The following is a 22,677-nucleotide window of genomic DNA, read 5'->3' as shown; positions in this document are numbered from 1 at the left end:
TACAGTGTGTTACATATCTACAGTATGTTACATATCTACAGTGTAATACATATCTACAGTGTAATACATATCTACAGTGTGTTACATATCTACAGTGTAATACATATCTACAGTGTGTTACATATCTACAGTGTAATACATATCTACAGTGTGTTACATATCTACAGTGTGTTACATATCTACAGTGTGTTATATATCTACAGTGTAATACATATCTACAGTGTAATACATATCTACAGTGTGTTACATATCTACAGTGTAATACATATCTACAGTGTAATACATATCTACAGTGTGTTACATATCTACAGTGTAATACATATCTACAGTGTGTTACATATCTACAGTGTAATACATATCTACAGTGTAATACATATCTACAGGGTGTTCCATATCTACAGAGTTTTGCATATCTACAGTATGTTACATATCTACAGTGTAATACATATCTACAGTATATTACACATCTACAGTGTGTTACATATCTACAGTGTAATACATATCTACAGTATGTTACATATCTACAGTGTGTTACATATCTACATTATGTTACATATCTACAGTGTAATACATATCTACAGTGTAATACATATCTACAGTGTAATACATATCTACAGTATGTTACATATCTACAGTGTAATACATATCTACAGTATGTTACATATCTATAGTGTGTTACATATCTACAGTGTATTGCATATCTACAGTATGTTACATATCTACAGTGTAATACATATCTGCAGTGTGTTACATATCTACAGTGTGTTACATATCTACAGTGTATTGCGTATCTACAGTGTGTTACATATCTACAGTGTATTGCATATCTACAGTATGTTACATATCTACAGTGTAATACATATCTACAGTGTAATACATATCTACAGTATGTTACATATCTACAGTGTAATACATATCTACAGTGTAATACATATCTACAGTGTGTTACATATCTACAGTGTATTGCATATCTACAGTGTATAACATATCTACAGTGTGTTACATATCTACAGTGTGTTACATATCTACAGTATGTTACATATCTACACTGTAATACATATCTACAGTGTGTTACACATCTACAGTATGTTACATATCTACAGTGTAATACATATCTACAGTGTGTTACATATCTACAGTGTAATACATATCGACAGTGTGTTACATATCTACAGTGTAATACATATCTACAGTGTAATACATATCTACAGTGTGTTACTTATCTACAGTGTTTTGCATATCTACAGTATGTTACATATCTACAGTGTAATACATATCTACAGTATATTACACATCTACAGTGTGTTACATATCTACAGTGTAATACATATCTACAGTGTGTTACATATCTACAGTGTAATACATATCTACAGTATGTTACATATCTACAGTGTGTTACATATCTACAGTATGTTACATATCTACAGTGTAATACATATCTACAGTGTAATACATATCTACAGTATGTTACATATCTACAGTGTGTTACATATCTACAGTGTAATACATATCTGCAGTGTGTTACATATCTACAGTGTGTTACATATCTACAGTGTATTGCATATCTACAGTGTGTTACATATCTACAGTGTATTGCATATCTACAGTATGTTACATATCTACAGTGTAATACATATCTACAGTGTGTTACATATCTACAGTGTGTTACATATCTACAGTGTATTGCGTATCTACAGTGTGTTACATATCTACAGTGTGTTACATATCTACAGTGTATTGCATATCTACAGTGTGTTACATATCTACAGTGTGTTACATATCTACAGTGTATTGCATATCTACAGTATGTTACATATCTACAGTGTAATACATATCTACAGTGTGTTACATATCTACAGTGTGTTACATATCTACAGTGTATTGCGTATCTACAGTGTGTTACATATCTACAGTGTGTTACATATCTACAGTGTATTGCATATCTACAGTGTGTTACATATCTACAGTGTGTTACATATCTACAGTGTATTGCATATCTACAGTATGTTACATATCTACAGTATGTTACATATCTACAGTCTGTTACATATCTACAGTATGTTACATAGGTGTAGGGGCTACTTCAGGTAAAGTTTTGCCAGTTTGTTAAATCTGAAATTACGTGTGTCATTACTACAGTACAATACAATACAGTTAACTTTAATCCCACACTTTATTTTTCTCAAGGTAGTGTCGGTGCCAATGATTAAATCAAGCTATACCAACAAACACCACTTGAACATCAGAAGAGAAAGGAAACCATAAGATGGCTGTCCCCACAGGAGATAAATGACAACAGACTGACTTACTGTGACCTCAACCTCTTGTTGTGTTGCTTGCCTGCTGCCTCTAATTGGGCCATGTCATCAGAATGACTCATACTGCATCTGGAACTCTTATATGTAATCAGTTCAGCAAATCAGAACACATATACATATACATATATATACACATATACATACACATATACATAGACATATACATATACATATACATATACACATATACATATACATATACATATACATATACATACACATATACATACACATACACATATACATATACATATACACATATACATATATATATACACATATACATATACATATGAATGAGAACTTTCAATCAATCACCTATTCTGTTACTGTGAGTTTTTATTGTGGTTATTTGGCTCAGGTGCTGACATGGGTGCTCCCTGTACACACCTGCTTACTGCTTACCTGATAACACCTGACAACAGCTGCCCTGGAAATAATAGAGAGCTGCCAATCAGAGCTCTGCTCTTACTAGACTGGTAACCTAGGTAAGAGATGCTAGGTGAAGATGCCACACACAGCCAGGTCAGGCCCGACGGGGTAGCTTGACTACAGTACAGACAGTCCTGATGCCAGTGACCTGGCAGAGAGCTAGATGCTAAAGTTGTGTAAACTGTCAATACTAAATTATTTTAACAAAGTGATGTTTATAACACATGTAAAACACAGTGTTTCTTATAGAACAAGACTGTGGGTACTGTATGTGGTACTGTATGTGGGCAGCTTGATGATGTTTGACGCCAATGTGAGAGGCAGGTGAGAGAGGTAACATGTTGATGACCTGGTTTACTCAGAAAGAGAGGAATATTGTGTCCTTAAATATCATGATTTATGAGTTCATTTTTTAAAACTCTAAAAAGAACACTCCCAACCCCCAGGGAACATAAATAGATTTATAACTTAGTGATTCCACTCTTGGCTCATGGTAAAGGTATATAAAATAGATATTTATTTACTCTCCCAGTAACATCCCAAGGAACATCCCAAATGGCACCCTATGCACTTTTGACCTGTGCCCTGTCAAAACTAGTGTACAATGGAGGAAACGGGGTACCATTTGGGACACATTGTATACGCTATTAAACAGCAGCTGTCTACCCAGCAGACATATTAGAACAATATTATGCAGGTCTCTTATTTTAGCTCTCTTTGAAAAGAAAAATGGGCATAAAAACACACCGTGAAAATATAACGTGTACCTTATCTTTAACAGAGTGCAGTAGCCTATAGAAAATGTGTGAATGACCTACAGTGCATTCAGAATATATTCAGACCCCTTGACTTTTTCCACATTTTGTTACATTACAGCCTTATTCTAAAATGGATTAAATTGTTTTTTTCCCTCATCAATCTACACGCAATATCCCATAATGACAAAGCAAAAAAATGTTTTTGTTGAAATATCACATTTACATAAGTATTCAGACCCTTTACTCAGTACTTTGTTGAAGCACCTTTGGCAGCGATTACAGCCTTGAGTCTTCTTGGGTATGACGTTACAAGCTTGGCACACCTGCATTTGGGGAGTTTCTCCCATTCTTCTCTGCAGATCCTCTCAAGTTCTGTCAGGCTGGATGGAGAGCATCACTACACAGCTATTTTCAGGTCTCTCCAGAGATGTTAGATCGGGTTCAAGTCCGGGCTCTGGCTGGGCCACTCAAGGACATTCAGAGACTTGTCCCGTAGCCACTCCTGCGTTGTCTTGGCTGTGTGCGTACGGTCGTGTGCGTAGCGACTCCTGTGGCGGGCCGGATGCAAGCACGCTGATACGGTCGCCAGGTGTACAGTGTTTCCTCCGACACATTGGTGTGGCTGGCTTCCAGGTTAAGCGGGCATTGCGTCAAGAAGCAGTGTGGCTTGGTTGGGTTGTGTTTCGGAGGACGAATGGCTTTTGAATTTCGCCTCTCCCGAGTTGAAGCGAGGAGACAAGACTGTAACTACCAATTGGATACCACGAAATTGGGGGGGAAAAGGTGTAAAAGAAAATATATATATATAATAATGGTCTTAAAGGCTCACCCATTATGGAAACTGTGGTCGTCTGTCACTCTCCTCAATTCTCCTCAAGACAGAGTTGCTGGAAGGAAACACCCGACTATGCATGGAACCACCCTACCACCCGACTATGCATGGTACCACCCTACCACCCGACTATGCAAGGTACTACCCTACTACCCATCTATGCATGGAACCACCCTACCACCTGACTATGCATGGTACCACCCTACCACCCGACTATGCAAGGTACTACCCTACTACCCATCTATACATGGAACCACTCTACCACCCAACTATGCATGGTACCACCCTACTACCTATCTATGCATGGTACCACCCTACCACCCGACTATGCAAGGTACTACCCTACTACCCATCTATACATGGAACCACCCTACCACCCGACTATGCAAGGTACTACCCTACTACCCATCTATACATGGAACCACCCTACCACCTGACTATGCATGGTACCACCCTACCACCCGACTATGCAAGGTACTACCCTACTACCCATCTATGCATGGAACCACCCTACCACCTGACTATGCATGGTACCACCCTACCACCCGACTATGCAAGGTACTACCCTACTACCCATCTATACATGGAACCACCCTACCACCCAACTATGCATGGTACCACCCTACTACCTATCTATGCATGGTACCACCCTACCACCCAACTATGCATGGTACCACCCTACTACCTATCTATGCATGGTACCACCCTACCACCCGACTATGCATGGTACCACCCTACCACCCGACTATGCAAGGTACTACCCTACTACCCATCTATACATAGAACCACCCTACCACCCGACTATGCAAGGTACTACCCTACTACCCATCTATACATGGAACCACCCTACCACCTGACTATGCATGATACCACCCTACCACCCGACTATGCAAGGTACTACCCTACTACCTATCCATACATGGAACCACTCTACCACCCAACTATGCATGGTACCACCCTACTACCTATCTATGCATGGTACCACCCTACCACCCGACTATGCAAGGTACTACCCTACTACCCATCTATACATGGAACCACCCTACCACCCGACTATGCAAGGTGCCACCCTACTACCCATCTATGCATGAAACCACCGAGTGTTTCTCTTGTTTGTTTGTCCTCTGAGTGACACTATCATGCAATGATCATGGCAGAATGTTACCCAGATTATAACCCAAATGTTTTTATATCTCATTTTATTACCAACCGCCCTGATGACCCTAGGTCATGGAAAGGTCATCCTGTCAGTTGTTCCTTTAATTCATTCTATAAATTGTAATTACATTTTATTTTATTCATTTCCTTCTTTACCATAAATTATTATTTAGTATTTTCCTTTATTTTTTTACCTACTGCTTTGAAAGGATTCTGAATTATCTGAAAGCTATATAATTGAAAAGAACAATAAGAACATTGAAATAGAAAGGATTTGCCTTCCTTACCCTTCAAACCAATTGGGGTCTCCGTCAGTGGGCATAATACTATGGGTGCCAATGGGATTTGAGGCTATCATTTTTCCCCAAATTCATATTCTGCAATCCTACAGGATGTGGGTATGAAGGGAGCAGTGCCACAAAATGTATGAACCCAAGAAATCAATGTGCAACCCAAATAGTAATGTCATTATCAGACATGAACTATAATGCAATTATAACCAATACAAATAATTCCACATTTAGTTTGAGATGGCCTGTACTTGGACACTTGAAATTACTCTCATATTTGGAGGGGTTGTGTGTGCAGCATTTAATACAGTAGACATAAAAACTATTGAAACAATAATAAAAAAATATACATTTTGTGCAACAGCTGTAAGGACTAAGAGCGCAACGTTTCATAATAATATGCCACTGATGGAGTTCCTGACATCAAAATAACATTTTGTATTCCAACACAGATTGCCATTCACATTAAATAGATGTTTGTTAGTTTGTTGTTGTTTTTGACATAATAATGTGTTCAGAGAAACATAAATGATCTCATAGATTACCCTTATAATCCCCTAACCTCAAATAAAGTTATATTCTATTATATTCTGTTCTGTTCTATTCCCCAAACAGACACAGTGTTTTCACCTCATGCCCACTCCTCTAAACTTAAGCAGATTTGGCTATCTCAAAAAGGATCAAATACAACCTGCATAGTTCAGCTGTACAAAAACCATTTAAATGTATTCATTTAAATTAATTTCATTCAAATCGATCAAAACTTTGACAGAGTGGAGGAGGAGTACCAGTCCAACGGGTAAACATACTGTGTGTGTTGTTATATGGAGTGTGTATACAGTAGCAGCTTTAGATCACCCTGAGTGGGTTGACCATCAGCACTGTCTTCTGTTTACAGCCTGCCCCAGATAGAGGTGTACATACAGCATCTCTCCCCTCTTCCCATCCCTCCACTCTGTTCCTCCTCCTCCTCCTTCCCTCCTTCCTTCCTTTCTGGTGTCTCTGGATCAGGGGGTGGGTATGGTGGTAACATTGGCCCAGTCAGGGAAGGTGTTGAGATTGAACATGGCTGCTCCCCAGGTGTTCAGTGCGATGTTGATGGTGATGACACCAATAATGTTCAGCACGAATCCAGCCTTCGCCTGTTGTCAGTGCAGTGAAAAACATGGGTCAGACAGAATGTTTCACAACCATGTATTCTACTAGCCTGCATCCAAACTGAATTGCTCCGTTTCACTACTGGTTTCAATGACTCAATCAATCAATCACATTTATTTACAGAATAAAACCCTTTCTATATCAGTAATTACCACAAAGTGTTTTTTACAATGAAGAGATGACCAGACTGAAATCATGTAGTGAAAAATAACAATTCAGTTTGGATCCAGTACTGTATTTCACACTACACAAAGTACTGTATGGAGAGAGGTGCGAGGTGAGGGGTGAAGGGTCGTAGGTCGTACCATGTCCATGACTTTGAGGTTGCCATAGGAGAAGGCGATGGCATTAGGGGCGGTGGCCACCGGCAACATGAAGGCCAGCGAGGCACAGATGGTGCAGGGCAGCATGACGTACAGTGGGTGGAGCTTAATGGCTACGGCCTGGGAACAGACAGACAGGATCACACATGGTTCAAAGGGGTGAAATGAACATGTAGTATATGCCTAAGTGTCAGACCTGGGTCCAATACACATGTCATATACTTAGCTGTGCTTGATTTAGTTTTCCCGGTAAAATGGAACCAATGGAATAGTCCCAAAAGGACAAACTCCAAACTAAATCTAGCATCACTTAAAATCCTTGATCCAAGTTTTCTAAGTGAACATCTGTGTTATCATGTGTGTTGCCTGGGTGTGGGTATGCACATTTGTAAGGGATTCTCTCTGCTCTTACCATAGAGGCCAGTATAGGCAGGAACAATGTGGTAGTAGCTACGTTACTGGAGCACTCAGTGAAAGTGGCGATGAGTAGAGACAGGAGCAAAGAGATGGCAACGGGAGGGATGGACTGCAGGGGGGCCAGACTTTCTCCTAGCCACTGAGACAGACCAGACGTCTTCACACGGATAAAAACATAATCACAGTTGTCATAATTTGTGTTACAAAAAATATAACACAGACAGACACACAGACCAATTCAGACCGACCGACCTAACAACAGTACCTCGCTGCCCCGGGCCAGAGCGAAGCCTCCTCCCACTAGCAGGAAAATGTTCCAGGGCATCTTCTTATGGACCACGTCCCAGTTGAGCAGGGTGGGAGGGGCCTTCAGGGGCTTTCCTATAGGGACAAGGCACACACTGGAGAATGACACAAGGTTTACAATCACAGTCCTTATAGCCTCGATTCCAGGCACTCCTGCAGGAACTTGGTAGTATGGTAATGCAAGTTAGGAAGGTACATTGTATCTCTGTCCAAATCTATATGGTCAGAGATTATATTGTTACAGTGTACTGGACTCTGTCCTAGATGGTACTGTACTAAGTTATGGCTACTTACATTGCTACTCAGGAATCAAAGGCCATCGTTAAATCCTAGATACTAACATGACCACAAAAACACTCTTTGCCAGGAATACGAAAACAGAAGTCAAAGAGCCATGACAAGGGAGCTCAAAGTCTGCCTCGCAAACTCTGCTGCCCCGCACTCCAATCTCTAACTCTTCACTAAGTGCCTTTAATCATTGTGACACACATGTATTTACCAAACACATTGAGCTGCCGCCGTTTAGAGGTAGGTGCTGAATTACTGGAGCCCTCCGTTTAGAGGTAGGTGCTGAATTACTGGAGTCCTCCGTTTAGAGGTAGGTGCTGAATTACTGGAGTCCTCCGTTTAGAGGTAGGTGCTGAATTACTGGAGTCCTCCGTTTAGAGGTAGGTGCTGAATTACTGGAGCCCTCCGTTTAGAGGTAGGTGCTGAATTACTGGAGCCCTCCGTTTAGAGGTAGGTGCTGAATTACTGGAGCCCTCCGTTTAGAGGTAGGTGCTGAATTACTGGAGCCCTCCGTTTAGAGGTAGGTGCTGAATTACTGGAGCCCTCCGTTTTGCAGCTTGATCTTGTCACTTTTCAGGAGTAAGAACACTAAACTCAGCTTAGGTTACAGAGGGAGAAAAGGGAATATGTATTTATAAGTGTCCACCAGTCATTTATTGATTTGAAAGTTATTTATTTCAGGGACAAAACAGAGATTAGAGCCATGTAGGGCTGACCTTGAGGCTAGCGCTATCACCATGCAGCTCCCTCTGATGTTTCTTGGACTGTGTGTGTGTGTGTGTGTGTGTGTGTGTGTGTGTGTGTGTGTGTGTGTGTGTGTGTGCGTGCGAGCATGTGTGAGCCCTGGGAAGTGAGAGTGCTATCAGGACAATTACAAAGCACTGAGTCAGCAAGATTGCATTTCTATACCAGGGGTTCTTAAACTTTTTCAGCCTGGTACCCAAATGAGAAATTCCTGGGACCCAAGCTCCTAAAAACATGCCCTATTTTGGGGGCCCTCCTGCACGCGGGCAAAATATTTTAGAGGCCCCCTCCTGGAGGCGGAGGGAAACATTTTAGTTTTAAAGTTAATTCCCTACAATTCTACACATTTTGCCATGTTAATAGGATATCTGATTGAGAGTGATTAACAAAATCAATGGGGACGGAGGTCAGGACCCCTGTGCATGTGCCCTGCGTGCCCGGTCGCTATTCAGCCATGATTACTACAAGTTTAGATAGTTGGGTAGACTAACTTACCAATCTAAAAATTGTTAGCTGACATGGCTAATTGAGAGACTGCCAATGACTGACATAACTAGAGGAAAACTGCTGGTGGACAACCAAATGTCAAAATTGCACCTTGTGTATTTTAATATTCTAACTTTCAACATTAAATTGAGTGTCACGTCCTGACCAGCAGGTGGAGTAGGTGTTAAGTGTTGGTCAAGGCGTGGCAGAAGAAGTTGGGTTTTCTTTGTTCTGTCTAGGTTGGGTGTTTCTATGTAGAGGTAATTGGGGTGGACTTCCAATTGAAGGCAGCTGTGTGGTGTTGCCTTTGATTGGAAGTCCTATATTAGTTGGGTGTGTTTGTCTGTGTGGTTGTGGGGAATTGTTGTGAGCACTGCTTTATTTGGTATAGCCTGTCACATTGTAAGTCCGTTCATTGTTTTGTTTATTGGTTTTCAGTGGATGCTCTACTCCTTTTTTTGAACATTAAAAATATGAGTATCCACACTTCCGCTACGCCTTGGTCCTTCTCTCTCCCGCACAACTTAATCTGTGACATTGAGACGCCGACTGAGTCGGGGGGGGCACAAGGGCTGTGTGACGGGGCAGGAGCTCCCCGCAAGTCAACAGTCGCCAGAGCTGCCCGCCAGTCAACAGTCGTCGGAGCTGCCCGCCAGTCAACAGTCGCCGGAGTGGCCAGACTGCGCTGAACTGCCGGAGTGGCCAGACTGCGCTGAACTGCCGGAGTGGCCAGACTGCGCTGAACTGCCGGAGTGGCCAGACTGCCCTGAACTGCCGGAGTGGCCAGACTGCCCTGAACTGCCGGAGTGGCCAGACTGCCCTGAACTGCCGGAGTGGCCAGACTGCCCAGACTGTCCCGAGTTGACAGACTGTCCCGAGTTGCCAGACTGCCCAGACTGTCCCGAGTTGCCAGACTGTCCCGAGTTGCCAGACTGTCCCGAGTTGCCAGACTGTCCCGAGTTGCCAGACTGTCCAGACTGTCCCGAGTTGCCAGACTGCCCAGACTGTCCCGAGTTGCCAGACTGCCCCAACAGCCTGGAACGGCCTGAGCCGGAGCCACCTCCAGAAATGGGTGGGTTGGGGAGGGGGGGTGTAGCACAGTGCCGTCGTTGACGGCAGCCACCCTCCCTTCCCTCCCTGTAGTTAGGGGGAAATTTTCGAGTTGTTTTGGGTGTTTTGTGTTTTTTCTTTTGAAGGTGCATTCGGGGTCTGCACCTTTAGGGGGGGGTAATGTCACGTCCTGACCAGCAGGTGGAGTAGGTGTTAAGTGTTGGTCAAGGCGTGGCAGAAGAAGTTGGGTTTTCTTTGTTCTGTCTAGGTTGGGTGTTTCTATGTAGAGGTAATTGGGGTGGACTTCCAATTGAAGGCAGCTGTGTGGTGTTGCCTTTGATTGGAAGTCCTTTATTAGTTGGGTGTGTTTGTCTGTGTGTTTGTGGGGAATTGTTGTGAGCACTGCTTTGTTTGGTATAGCCTGTCACATCGTCACATCATAAGTCCGTTCATTGTTTTGTTTATTGGTTTTCAGTGGATGCTCTACTCCTTTTTTTGAACATTAAAAATATGAGTATCCACACTTCCGCTGCGCCTTGGTCCTTCTCTCTCCCGCACGACTTAATCTGTGACATTGAGACGCCGACTGAGTCCCCCCAAAAAAGAATGTCACGACTCACCATTAACATGTCCAACCCATACTTTAACATGTCCAACCCATACTTTAACATGTCCAACCCATACTTTAACATGTCCAACCCATACGTTAACATGTCCAACCCATACGTTAACATGTCCAACCCATACGTTAACATGTCCAACCCATACTTTAACATGTCCAACCCATACTTTAACATGTCCAACCCATACTTTAACATGTCCAACCCATACGTTAACATGTCCAACCCATACGTTAACATGTCCAACCCATACGTTAACATGTCCAACCCATACGTTAACATGTCCAACCCATACGTTAACATGTCCAACCCATACTTTAACATGTCCAACCCATACTTTAACATGTCCAACCCATACTTTAACATGTCCAACCCATACGTTAACATGTCCAACCCATAAGTTAACATGTCCAACCCATACGTTAACATGTCCAACCCATACTTTAACATGTCCAACCCATACTTTAACATGCCCAACCCATATGTTAAGAAAGGCCGCTCTATACAATAGTATCACAGACAGGCAGACACACACACCGTCTCTCTCAATCGCACACTCGTAAACACACCCATGTCAAATCAAATCAAACATTTTGGTCACATACACATGGTTAGCAGATGTTAATGCGAGTGTAGCGAAATGCTTGTGCTTCTAGTTTCAACACTGCAGTAATATCTAACAAATAATCTAACAACTCCCCAACAACTACTGATATACACACAAATCTAATAAATAATCTAACAATTCCCCAACAACTACCTAATACACACAATCTAAAAGGGTGAATGAGAATTTGTACCTATAAATATATGGATGAGCGATGGCAGAGCGGCATAGTCAAGGTGCAGTAGATGGTATAAAATACAGTATATACATGTGATATGAGTAATGTAAGATATGTAAACACTATTAAAGTGGCATTGTTTAACGTGACTAGTGATCCATTTATTAAAGTGTCCAGTGATTGGGTCTCAATGTACTCACCACTCAAATATATATTGACAAAAAACACACACATGCACAAACATGCATACACACACACACACACATACCATTCTCAGAGTACCCGCCACATCTGGGTAGTTGGGATGGGATCAGAAAGAACAGCGTTGACATCAGCATAGCCACTGTGCCATCAGTGACATACCTGGGACATATAAATCTACATATAAACACTGTCTCTCAGTCCCACTCAAGGTGTCCCTATGTATTAGTATGGTAGTTACATAGGCATGTACAGTGTAATTACAGTTTATGTACATATTATGTGTATAGCTGTATTTGTTGCTTACAAAGAGCAAAGACTGGGAAACACAGCAGAAAGCTATCAGATAAAAAAAAACGAGATAACCAGGCAGAACCACAGGGAGTTACAACATAGAACATACTGATATCTATCACTTACAGTTTGTCCTTGTTGAAGAGCACAGTGGCCCAGCCGGGCATGAAGCCTGGTTCTCTGGTGAACCAGAGCAGGACCAGCAGGACAAACAGCACCAGGATGCAGCCCTCAGCGAAGGACACACTGCCCAGCTTTTTGTACTCATTCTTTATCACCACGTACGGCTCCTTGTCACCATCTTTATTCGTCCCACAGCCAAACAACTTCTTCATGCTGTGGGTGAATGGGCAGAATAGATCCGAGACATATCAGAGATCTCTAAACAGTACCATATAGGGCGCTGGGTCTTATATAGGCTTTTATCTACTTTGTATATAGGTCAATGTCTAACATAAATGGATATCTACATAAGTGAAATATGACCATAAACCATTACCTTCTATTGTTTTACTATGCTTATTATACTGCATCACATCGCTTCGGCTTCCTGCCAAGAGACAGTATTGTGTATGTTACTGACTGGAGGTAAAACATAACAGGAAAGAAGGACTCACTTGCAGCCCAGGTACATAAACAGCAGCCACAGCCAGGAGATGATCAGCATCAGAACCATGTTGGGGAAGGAGAAACCAAACCAGCTGGCAAAGTTGACGATGTCTCCATTTCCTGGGAACAGTCTGTGGGGAAAGAAGGATAGAATGATATAATTAGAACTAGCATCAGTTACATGAACATTCCAAAGGGTACTGTACTGTAGGTACACCCAACATGGCAGCCGGGCGGTGCACCCACCAAAAAAATGCTGCTTTGAACGGGAATGTGCAGGGAATTCTAATTCTATCGAGGAAGTGACAGAGATGTTAGCTAACTCCCAAGCCAAGGAACTACTGTACAGTCAGTGTATCCAGCCTTATGCTTTAGCTGCTGTAAACAAAGTACACTGGGCACTGCAGTTTTCCCAGAGAAGAACAGTTGCTAAACCAGTGTGCAATACTGTATACACACACAATAACCCTTTAATGAGAGCTACTCAGATGGGTATCTTACTGTATTTACTTGTAATAATACCCATACATAGTACGCCTTTATAAACAGACATATAAACATACTCGTCGACCTGTCCTTTGAGGATGAGGTTCGGGGCGGTGCCGGTAAGGGTGGCTGTTCCTCCGATGCTGGCAGCGTAACACACACTGAGACTCATGCCTTTACCCAGTTTCAGGTACTTAGCCTCCCTCTTTAGCCTCCTCTCCCTCGCCTCCGGACTCTCCTCCACCCCTGGCTCGGGCTCTGGAGGGAGAGAACCATGGGTCAGCCAATCAGAATGTTCAGGGGTTAGAGGTCAGTCTGTCAGAAGGGTAACTAAGGGATTAGGGCACATATTTTCCGCCTGTTGTTTTCAGGGAGTCTGAAACAGGGATGATATAGAATATGATGTACAATATGTCTGAGTCAGTTGTATTCCATCTTAGCCAGACAAGATAAGTCCAAACAATCTTGTCTTGAACAGACAAAATCAATAAGGTCACATCCTGAATAAGCTTATCAATATCTCTTACTTACTTGTGTTCCTCTACTAAGATGAATGGTTGAACAATTGACAGAAAGGTGTTCCAGGGAATCCACAACAGGTGTGAATGAGGTGTAGTCCTTGGTTGGAACAAAAGCCTGTCCACCCTGTGGGTTTCAAGGACCATGACTGAGGAACACTGACGTTGAGAGAACACACACTGTATTCTACTTACCTAACTGAATTCCATTCTTCATGGGCTTGACATCCTTTGTACATTTAGTGGCACCTCCATCATCTGCCAAATAAGGGTGATATCATTTATTACAAAAACAGAAAGATGTGAATCAGCTTGTGATTGTGAAAGCTCATGGCGAACTTATGGACACATAGTCTTGTGGTACCAGGCTGTATTTTGGTTTAAGAATGGCTTGAGTGTCACGTCCTGACCAGCAGGTGGAGTAGGTGTTAAGTGTTGGTCAGGGCGTGGCCGAAGAAGTTGTGTTTTCTCTGTTCTGTCTAGGTTGGGTGTTTCTATGTAGAGGTAATTGGGGTGGACTTCCAATTGAAGGCAGCTGTGTGGTGTTACCTTTGATTGGAAGTCCTATATTAGTTGGGTGTGTTTGTCTGTGTGTTTGTGGGGAATTGTTGTGAGCACTGCTTTGTTTAGCTTGCCACACCGTCACATCGTGAGTACCGTTCATTGTTTTGTTGTTTTGTTTTTTTCTCAAGTGGATGCTCTACTCCTTTTTTTGGTAATAAAAAAGAATGAGTGTCCACACTTCCGCTGCGCCTTGGTCCTTCTCTCTCCCGTACGACTTATTCTGTGACAGAATTCCCCACCAACACAGGACCAAGCAGCGGAAGAAGGCTGGCAAGGACTGGGAGACCGAGAGGCACCCCCAATAATTTTTTAGGGGGGGGGCACAAGGGCTGTGTGACGGGGCAGGAGCTCCCCGCCAGTCAACAGTCGCCAGAGCTGCCCGCCAGTCAACAGTCGTCGGAGCTGCCCGCCAGTCAACAGTCGCCGGAGTGGCCAGACTGCGCTGAACTGCCGGAGTGGCCAGACTGCCCTGAACTGCCGGAGTGGCCAGACTGCCCAGAACTGCCGGAGTGGCCAGACTGCCCTGAACTGCCGGAGTGGCCAGACTGCCCTGAACTGCCGGAGTGGCCAGACTGCCCTGAACTGCCGGAGTGGCCAGACTGCCCTGAACTGCCGGAGTGGCCAGACTGCCCAGAATGTCCCGAGCTGCCAGACTGCCCAGACTGTCCCGAGCTGCCAGACTGCCCAGACTGTCCCGAGCTGCCAGACCGCCCAGACTGTCCCGAGCTGCCAGACCGCCCAGACTGTCCCGAGCTGCCAGACCGCCCAGACTGTCCCGAGCTGCCAGACCGCCCAGACTGTCCCGAGCTGCCAGACCGCCCAGACTGTCCCGAGCTGCCAGACCGCCCAGACTGTCCCGAGCTGCCAGACCGCCCAGACTGTCCCGAGCTGCCAGACTGCCCCGACAGCCTGGAACGGCCTGAGCCGGAGCCACCTCCAGAAATAGGTGGGTTGGGGAGGGGGGGTGTAGCACAGTGCCGTCGTTGACGGCAGCCACCCTCCCTTCCCTCCCTGTAGTTAAGGGGAAATTTTTGGGTTGTTTTGGGTGTTTTGTGTTTTTTCTTTTGAAGGTGCATTCGGGGTCTGCACCTTTAGGGGGGGGTAATGTCACGTCCTGACCAGCAGGTGGAGTAGGTGTTAAGTGTTGGTCAGGGCGTGGCAGAAGAAGTTGGGTTTTCTTTGTTTTGTCTAGGTTGGTGTTTCTATGTAGAGGTAATTGGGGTGGACTTCCAATTGAAGGCAGCTGTGTGGTGTTGCCTTTGATTGGAAGTCCTATATTAGTTGGGTGTGTTTGTTTGTGGGGAAATGTTGTGAGCACTGCTTTGTTTGGTTTAGCCTGCCACACCGTCACCTCGTGAGTACCGTTCATTGTTTTGTTGTTTTGTTTTTTTCTCAAGTGGATGCTCTACTCCTTTTTTTGGTAATAAAAAAGAATGAGTGTCCACACTTCCGCTGCGCCTTGGTCCTTCTCTCTCCCGTACGACTTATTCTGTGACATTGAGAAACCTAGAACGGATGGTGTCGAGGCTAATGGACACAAAACAAATTACTCTCAACACACACACACACACACACACATACAAACATACACACACACCACTTCCTCTTAACAACACACACATATGGTAATACTGTTCTCCTTGTCACCCATAACAAAGGCTTGGTTGTCCTGGCCCTTAGGTATCCCAGTCCCGGGCCCGGCCCCCCGGCCCCCCATCTCCCCCTCCTCTGCCTGGGCCTCGGTGTCACACAGCTGCTTCAGCACAGCATTAGTGATGGGCAGCATCATGGCAGTGGCGGCTGTGTTACTGATCCACATGGACAGGAAGGCTGTGGTGCCCATGAAACCAAACATCAGACTGGAGAGACAGGAAGGGGAGCGAGAGAGAGAGAGAGAGAGAGAGAGACCATTTAAAAAGGAAACAGATAAGACATTTAATATGAATTCAACATTGGGCTATCAGAACACTAGACCAAAGAGCTCTGTAATAGTAGAATTAAAACAGGTAAAGGGGGTCTCTTACAGGGCAGGCCTCATCCCTACTATGAGAAGTACTCTGAGGGCGATGCGTTTGTGAAGGTTCCATTGTTCCACAGCTATAGCCATCAACAGCCCTCCGACGAACAGCATGTTAGAGTCCTTCATGTACTGGGTACACACCTGGATGAGACACAGACAGGGGGGTTCTGAATGACTGTACTGGCCTGAGACAGGTTCTGCTTAGAAATACCATAATATACTAAACATGGGATCAACAGTAAGGACTTTATCAACAGTACTTATACTACCGTTCTAAAGGTTGAGGTCACTTTGAAAATGTCCTTGTTTTTTAAAGAAAAGCACATTTTTTGTCCATTAAAATAACATATAATTGATCAGAAATACAATGTAGATATTACTAATATTGTAATTGACAATTGTAGCTGGAAACGGCAGACTTTTAATGGAATATCTACATAGGCGTACACAGGACCATTATCAGCAACCATCACTCCTGTGTTTCAATGGCACGTTGTGTTAGCTAATCCAAGTTTATCATTTTAAAAGGCTAATTGATCATTAGAAAACCTTTTGCAGTTATGTTAGCACAGCTGAAACCTGTTGTCTTGATTAAAGAAGAAATAAACCTGGCCTTCTTTAGACTAGTTGAGTATCTGGAGCATCAGCATTTGTGGGTTCGATTACAGGCTCAAAATGGCTAGAAACAAAGAACTTCTGAAACTCGTCAGTCTATTCTTGTTCTGAGAAATGAAGGCTATTCCATGCGAGAAATTGCCAAGAAACTGAAGATCTCGTACAGCTCTGTGTACTACTCCCTTCACAGAACAGTGCAAACTGGCTCTATCCAGAATAGAAAGAGGAGTGGGAGGCTCCGGTGCACAACTGAGCAAGAGGACAAGTACATTAGAGTGTCTAGTTTGAGAAACAGAAGCCTCACAAGTCCGCGACTGGCAGCTTCATTAAATAGTACCCGCAAAACACCAGTCTTAACGTCAACAGTGAAGAGGCGACATCGGGATGCTGGCCTTCTAGGCAGAGTTCCTCTGTCCACTGTGTTCTTTTTCCCATCTTAATCTTTTATTTTTATTGGCCAGTCTGAGATATGGCTTTTTCTTTGCAACTCTGCCTAGAAGGCCAGCATCCCGGAGTCGCTTCTTCACTGTTGATGTTGAGACACCGTACGCCTATCTAGATATTCCATTATAAACCAGTCATTTATAACATTAACAATGTCTACACGGTATTTCTGATCAATTTGATGTTATTTTAATTGACAAAAAAAATTGCTTTTCTTTCAAAAACAAGGAAATTACTAAGTGACCCCAAACCTTTGAATGGTAGTATAGGTGCCTTATTCATACGTCCTCAACACTGTCTCTATTAAACCAAGATTTACATTTCACATTTTAGTCATAACAACGGTTGACCTGTTTATTCTGATCATAAAACAGAATCTTGTTGTCTCCACTGCTGAGTCTAATGGGTGGGTAAGTTCCAGTCATTAGGTATGAAGGTGATTGAGTAGAGAGGGGAGAGGATAGTGGTGTTGGTACCTCGCTTGACTCCATGATGCCCATCATAGGGAAGAGGATGACAGGCAGCAGACCGGTCACAGCCAGGGGCATACACTCTGTACACCAGTACAGGGTCATCAGGATGATCACATAACCACAACTAGCTTCCTGTACACACACAAACACACACAAACACACAGAGACAGACAGGGACTGTAAGAGGGCTGTTGAGGTAGGTAGCATACAACAACTGTTGTTGTAGGACAACACGTACAAACACGTACAACACACAGTCATTCCACTCTCAGGACCATTTTGTTCTCAGTGAACAATCATCTGAGACAACAGCCAACAGCATCAAAGCACTGACAAGTAGTAAAACTATTTTAGAACACAAAGATATCTTATTGTGTGCAATTCAATACATCTGTTCAATAAGTTAGTTTCAGTTACAGTTGTTCTTAAAAATGTGTCACGTCCTGGCCATAGAGAGGGTTTTTGTTTTCTATTTTGGTTAGGCCAGGGTGTGACTAGGTTGGGCATTCTATGTGCCCTTTTCTATGTTTTGTGTATTTCTTTGTTTTGGTCGGGTATGGTTCTCAATCAGGGACAGCTGTCTATCGTTGTCTCTGATTGGGAACCATACTTAGGTAGCCTTTTCCAACAGGGATTTTGTGGGTAGTTAATTTCTGTTTAGTGTTTTGCACCTTACAGAACTGTTTCAGTTCTTCTCTTTGTTATTTTTGTTTTAGTGTTCAGTTTATTAAAGAAAGCATGAACACTTACCACGCTGCGTTTTGGTCCGATGATTCTTCCTCTTCAGACGACGAAGACTGTTACAGAACTACCCACCACCAACGGACCAAGCAGCGTGGTATGGAGGAGCAGAGGGTTCAGGACTCCTGGACGTGGGAGGAGATTTTTGACGGAAAGGGACCCTGGAGACAGGCTGGGGAGTATCGCCGCCAGAAGGAGGAACTAGAGGCAGCGAAAGCTGAGAGGCGGCGATATGAGGCAAGGCAGCGCAGCAGGCACGAGAGGCAGCCCCAAAAACAATTGGGGGGGGGCACACAGGGAGATTGGCGGAGTCAGGCGATAGACCTGAGACAACTCCCCGTGCTTACCGGAAGCAGCGTGGTACTGGTCAGGCACCGTGTTATGCGGTGAGGCGCACGGTGTCTCCAGTACGCGCTCATAGCCCAGAGCGCTATATGCCAGCCCCCCGCAAGTGCCATGCGAGAGTGGGCATCCAGCCAGGGCGGATTGTGCCAGCTCAGTGCGTCTGGGCTCCAGACGGATTGCGCCGGCTCTGCGTACTGTGTCTCCGGGTTGCTGGGAGGGCTCAGTTCGTCCTATGCCTGCGCTCCGCCCGTGCTGGGCAAAAGTGGTCATTCAGCCTGGAAGAGTGGTGTCAAGCCTACGCACCAGATCTCCAGTGCTCCCCCACAGCCCGGTCTATTCTGTGCCTGCTCCCAGAGCCAGGCCTCCTGCATGTCTCCCCAGCCCGGTGAGTCCTGTGCCTGCTCCCAGAGCCAGGCCTCCTGCATGTCTCCCCAGCCTGGTGAATCCTGTGCCTGCTCCCAGAGCCAGCCCTCCTGCATGTCTCCCCAGCCTGGTGAGTCCTGTGCCTGACCCAGGTCCGGAGCTGCCAGAGTCGCCCTACAGTCCGGAGCTGCCAGGCCGGAGTCGCCCGCCTGTCCGGAGCGGCCGGAGTCGCTCGCCTGTCTGGAGCGGCCGGAGTCGCCCGCCTGTCTGGGGCCCGCTGCGAGGGTCCCCAGTCCGGGGTCGGCGGTGAGGGTCCCCACTCCAGAGGCACCAACTAAGTGGGCCAAGCCTAAGGTGGAGCGGTGTCCACGTCCCGCACCAGAGCCGCTGCCGTAAAGAAGGCCCACCCGGACCCTCCCCTTTAGAGTCAGGTTTTGCAGCCGGAGTCCACACCTTTGGGGGGTACTGTCACGCCCTGGCCATAGAGAGGGTTTTTGTTCTCTATTTTGGTTAGGCCAGGGTGTGACTAGGATGGGCATTCTATGTGCCCTTTTCTATGTTTTGTGTATTTCTTTGTTTTGGCCGGGTATGGTTCTCAATCAGGGACAGCTGTCTATCGTTGTCTCTGATTGGGAACCATACTTAGGTAGCCTTTTCCCACAGGGATTTTGTGGGTAGTTAATTTCTGTTTAGTGTTTTGCACCTTACAGAACTGTTTCGGTTCTTCTCTTTGTTATTCAGTTTATTAAAGAAAGCATGAACACTTACCACGCTGCGTTTTGGTCCGATGATTCTTCCTCTTCAGACGACGAAGACTGTTACACAATGCATAGTAAATAACAATAATTCTTGAAGAATATAACTTATATTGCTTAATGAGCTTAGTTCAACTGTCATACTCTATCAGAACCCAAAATATGAGCTTGTTTTACTCCAATGTAATGTAAACACACTCTATATAGTCTCAAAACATGGTTAAAACTATCATTTTTATACCATGGATGGTCAGTCCTTGCATCCCTAGCTCCGTCTATGAATTTGAGAGTGGTTATATTTCCCCAGCCCCATCCCTCAGCTTTTACCAAAAGTTTTAATCAGACGGGTGAACCTTTGTAGTTGTTTGAACTGCAGATTGCCCCTTTAATATATATTTTGATACATGAAGTTAATCAAATACATTCTTAAAGGGGAAAACGGGCTTGGATTTTATAGAAACAAATATATTTCATGACACACGGTAAGCCATTGATGACAAAAGATGAAGAACTATAAACTGCCTGTAATGCAAGTCTTTCATTCATGATGATTTATTGTCCTGGAGGACAACCGTAACTGACAGGGAACTCAACCTGTAACGTGCATGGCTGCTGAAGCTCCTATCTACACACACTAAATTACCGGTCTACAGTACATTCCTGGATATTGTGAAATAATTCAAAATGTCACAAATACAATGGAAATGTCACTTTAAGAAATACATACAGACGTGTAACCAAAATATTCAGTGAAGCTTTAATAAACATATAGAGTTGTCTAGGAATTCCGGCATTCAATTTGTGTACGACCAGGACTTGAAATGCTTCAGAACTTTATCCTCAACTAAGAATAACTTCTGAACTTTCAAGAGGGTTAAAACAAACACATCAAAGCCTTAGTTATACACAAACAAACACACGCATACACACACACACACACACACACACACTCTTACCGGTCCCCCAACTATTATGGGTAGAGGTAGAATCAACAGTGGGGAGAGGAATATGATCAGGTAATTCCGATACCTCCATAGCCCAGTCAGACACACCACCATGGCTGGTCGAGATATCCAGAGAGTAGCTCAGGTACATGGAGAATAGAGATAGATATATTAGACAGAAAATCTAATTGGAGTGTGGGTGCAAAGGTTTTACGACATAATTGGGGACGCTACCACACTGTTTAAAGACAGAACAGGAGATAAAGTTGCAGTATATATACAGTATATCACGTAGAGGCTGAATTAAATATTAACTTTGGAGTGAGGTGACTGGGCTGAGGAGGGAGTGTGTTGTACAACACAAGACAGTAGTGTGAGTGAGGGAGGGGGTGAGTGAGTGAGTGAGTGAGTGAGTGAGTGAGTGAGTGAGTGAGTGAGTGAGTGAGTGAATGATTCAGTCACACCTTGTAGAGTTCATGCCCCGAATAACTGAGGGCAAAAGGGGTGCAATTTAATATTAGGAAGGTGTTCCTAATGTTTTGTACACTGTGCATCTCCCACCCCATCCTACCCCCAACCCTTAAGGCACTGCTCACTTAGCAAGTATTACCTATTTCTCTGTTGATCCATTGGGCACCCTGTCACGTGGTCATCACATTAACCTGAGGATACCTCACCCATCCCACCTCTCCCTTGTTTGGGTTGTGCTGAAGTCTATTGAAGAGAAAAACAATGACAAGAGCTGGACAGAGGGCCTTGTCATTTAAATACCTGCATAAGGGCCTCTCCTACCGAAATCTGGGTGGTGTTCAGTAACTATAACCTGAAGACAACGGGGCGGTACAATCTGAATGTTTCTAATACGAGACACTCATATATCGTTTCCATTGCAAAACATTTTGTTACAGGATTCCCTAATGAACACAACCCATGAACTCCATCTTCTGTTGAAGCCAGTTTATTGTCCCATAACAACAGTTGTCTGTTGTACAGAAGAATAATAGTTGTTGGAACAACCCTAAGCCACTATGTTCTCAGAGTGAAAACCTATTAGACTAGGAAATGTAAGTTCCTGAGCATGTTTGGTGCTTTAACCACTGTCATTACTGTCACATCTGCTCCTGCCACGCCCCCTACTGCTCATCCTGTGTCTCCTTGACCTGCCGCCACTCCCCCAGTACTCTCTCCCTCTCCCTCTCTCTCTGTGTGTGTGTGTGATTGTGTGGGTGGAGACAGGTGTGCTGGAGTCAGAGCAGAACCCCACCAGCTGCAACCTGTTCCATAATCAAGACCTCTACAAATACTCATCCCTGCCACTTCCACGCGTCCAGATCGTAATC

At 44.2% G+C, this 22,677-nt stretch overlaps 1 protein-coding gene across 2 annotated transcripts; it reads right to left on the bottom strand.

Moving 5' to 3' along the window:
- Nucleotides 1-5,522: 5,522 nt before the first annotated feature.
- Nucleotides 5,523-21,566, bottom strand: LOC115163338 (solute carrier family 13 member 2). Of its 2 annotated transcripts, none has more exons than XM_029715132.1 (13): nucleotides 21,350-21,566; nucleotides 18,193-18,321; nucleotides 16,662-16,798; nucleotides 16,258-16,496; nucleotides 14,269-14,331; nucleotides 13,633-13,813; nucleotides 13,078-13,200; nucleotides 12,587-12,796; nucleotides 12,234-12,328; nucleotides 7,952-8,067; nucleotides 7,682-7,843; nucleotides 7,252-7,389; nucleotides 5,523-6,930 (listed from the first exon to the last, which is right to left on the bottom strand). In XM_029715132.1, the coding sequence occupies exons 1-13, from the start codon at nucleotides 21,449-21,451 to the stop codon at nucleotides 6,796-6,798; spliced, it is 1,830 nt and encodes a 609-aa protein (XP_029570992.1). In that variant the 5' UTR covers nucleotides 21,452-21,566; the 3' UTR covers nucleotides 5,523-6,795. The 2 variants fall into 2 exon arrangements, with proteins under 2 accessions (XP_029570992.1, XP_029570993.1); XM_029715133.1 differs by having other exon boundaries at nucleotides 16,285-16,496.
- Nucleotides 21,567-22,677: the final 1,111 nt, after the last annotated feature.

This window comes from Salmo trutta, chromosome 26 (assembly GCF_901001165.1).
Source record: "Salmo trutta chromosome 26, fSalTru1.1, whole genome shotgun sequence".
In the NCBI taxonomy this organism is placed as follows: Eukaryota; Metazoa; Chordata; class Actinopteri; order Salmoniformes; family Salmonidae; genus Salmo; species Salmo trutta.
This window is presented reverse-complemented; position numbering and strand designations above follow the sequence as displayed.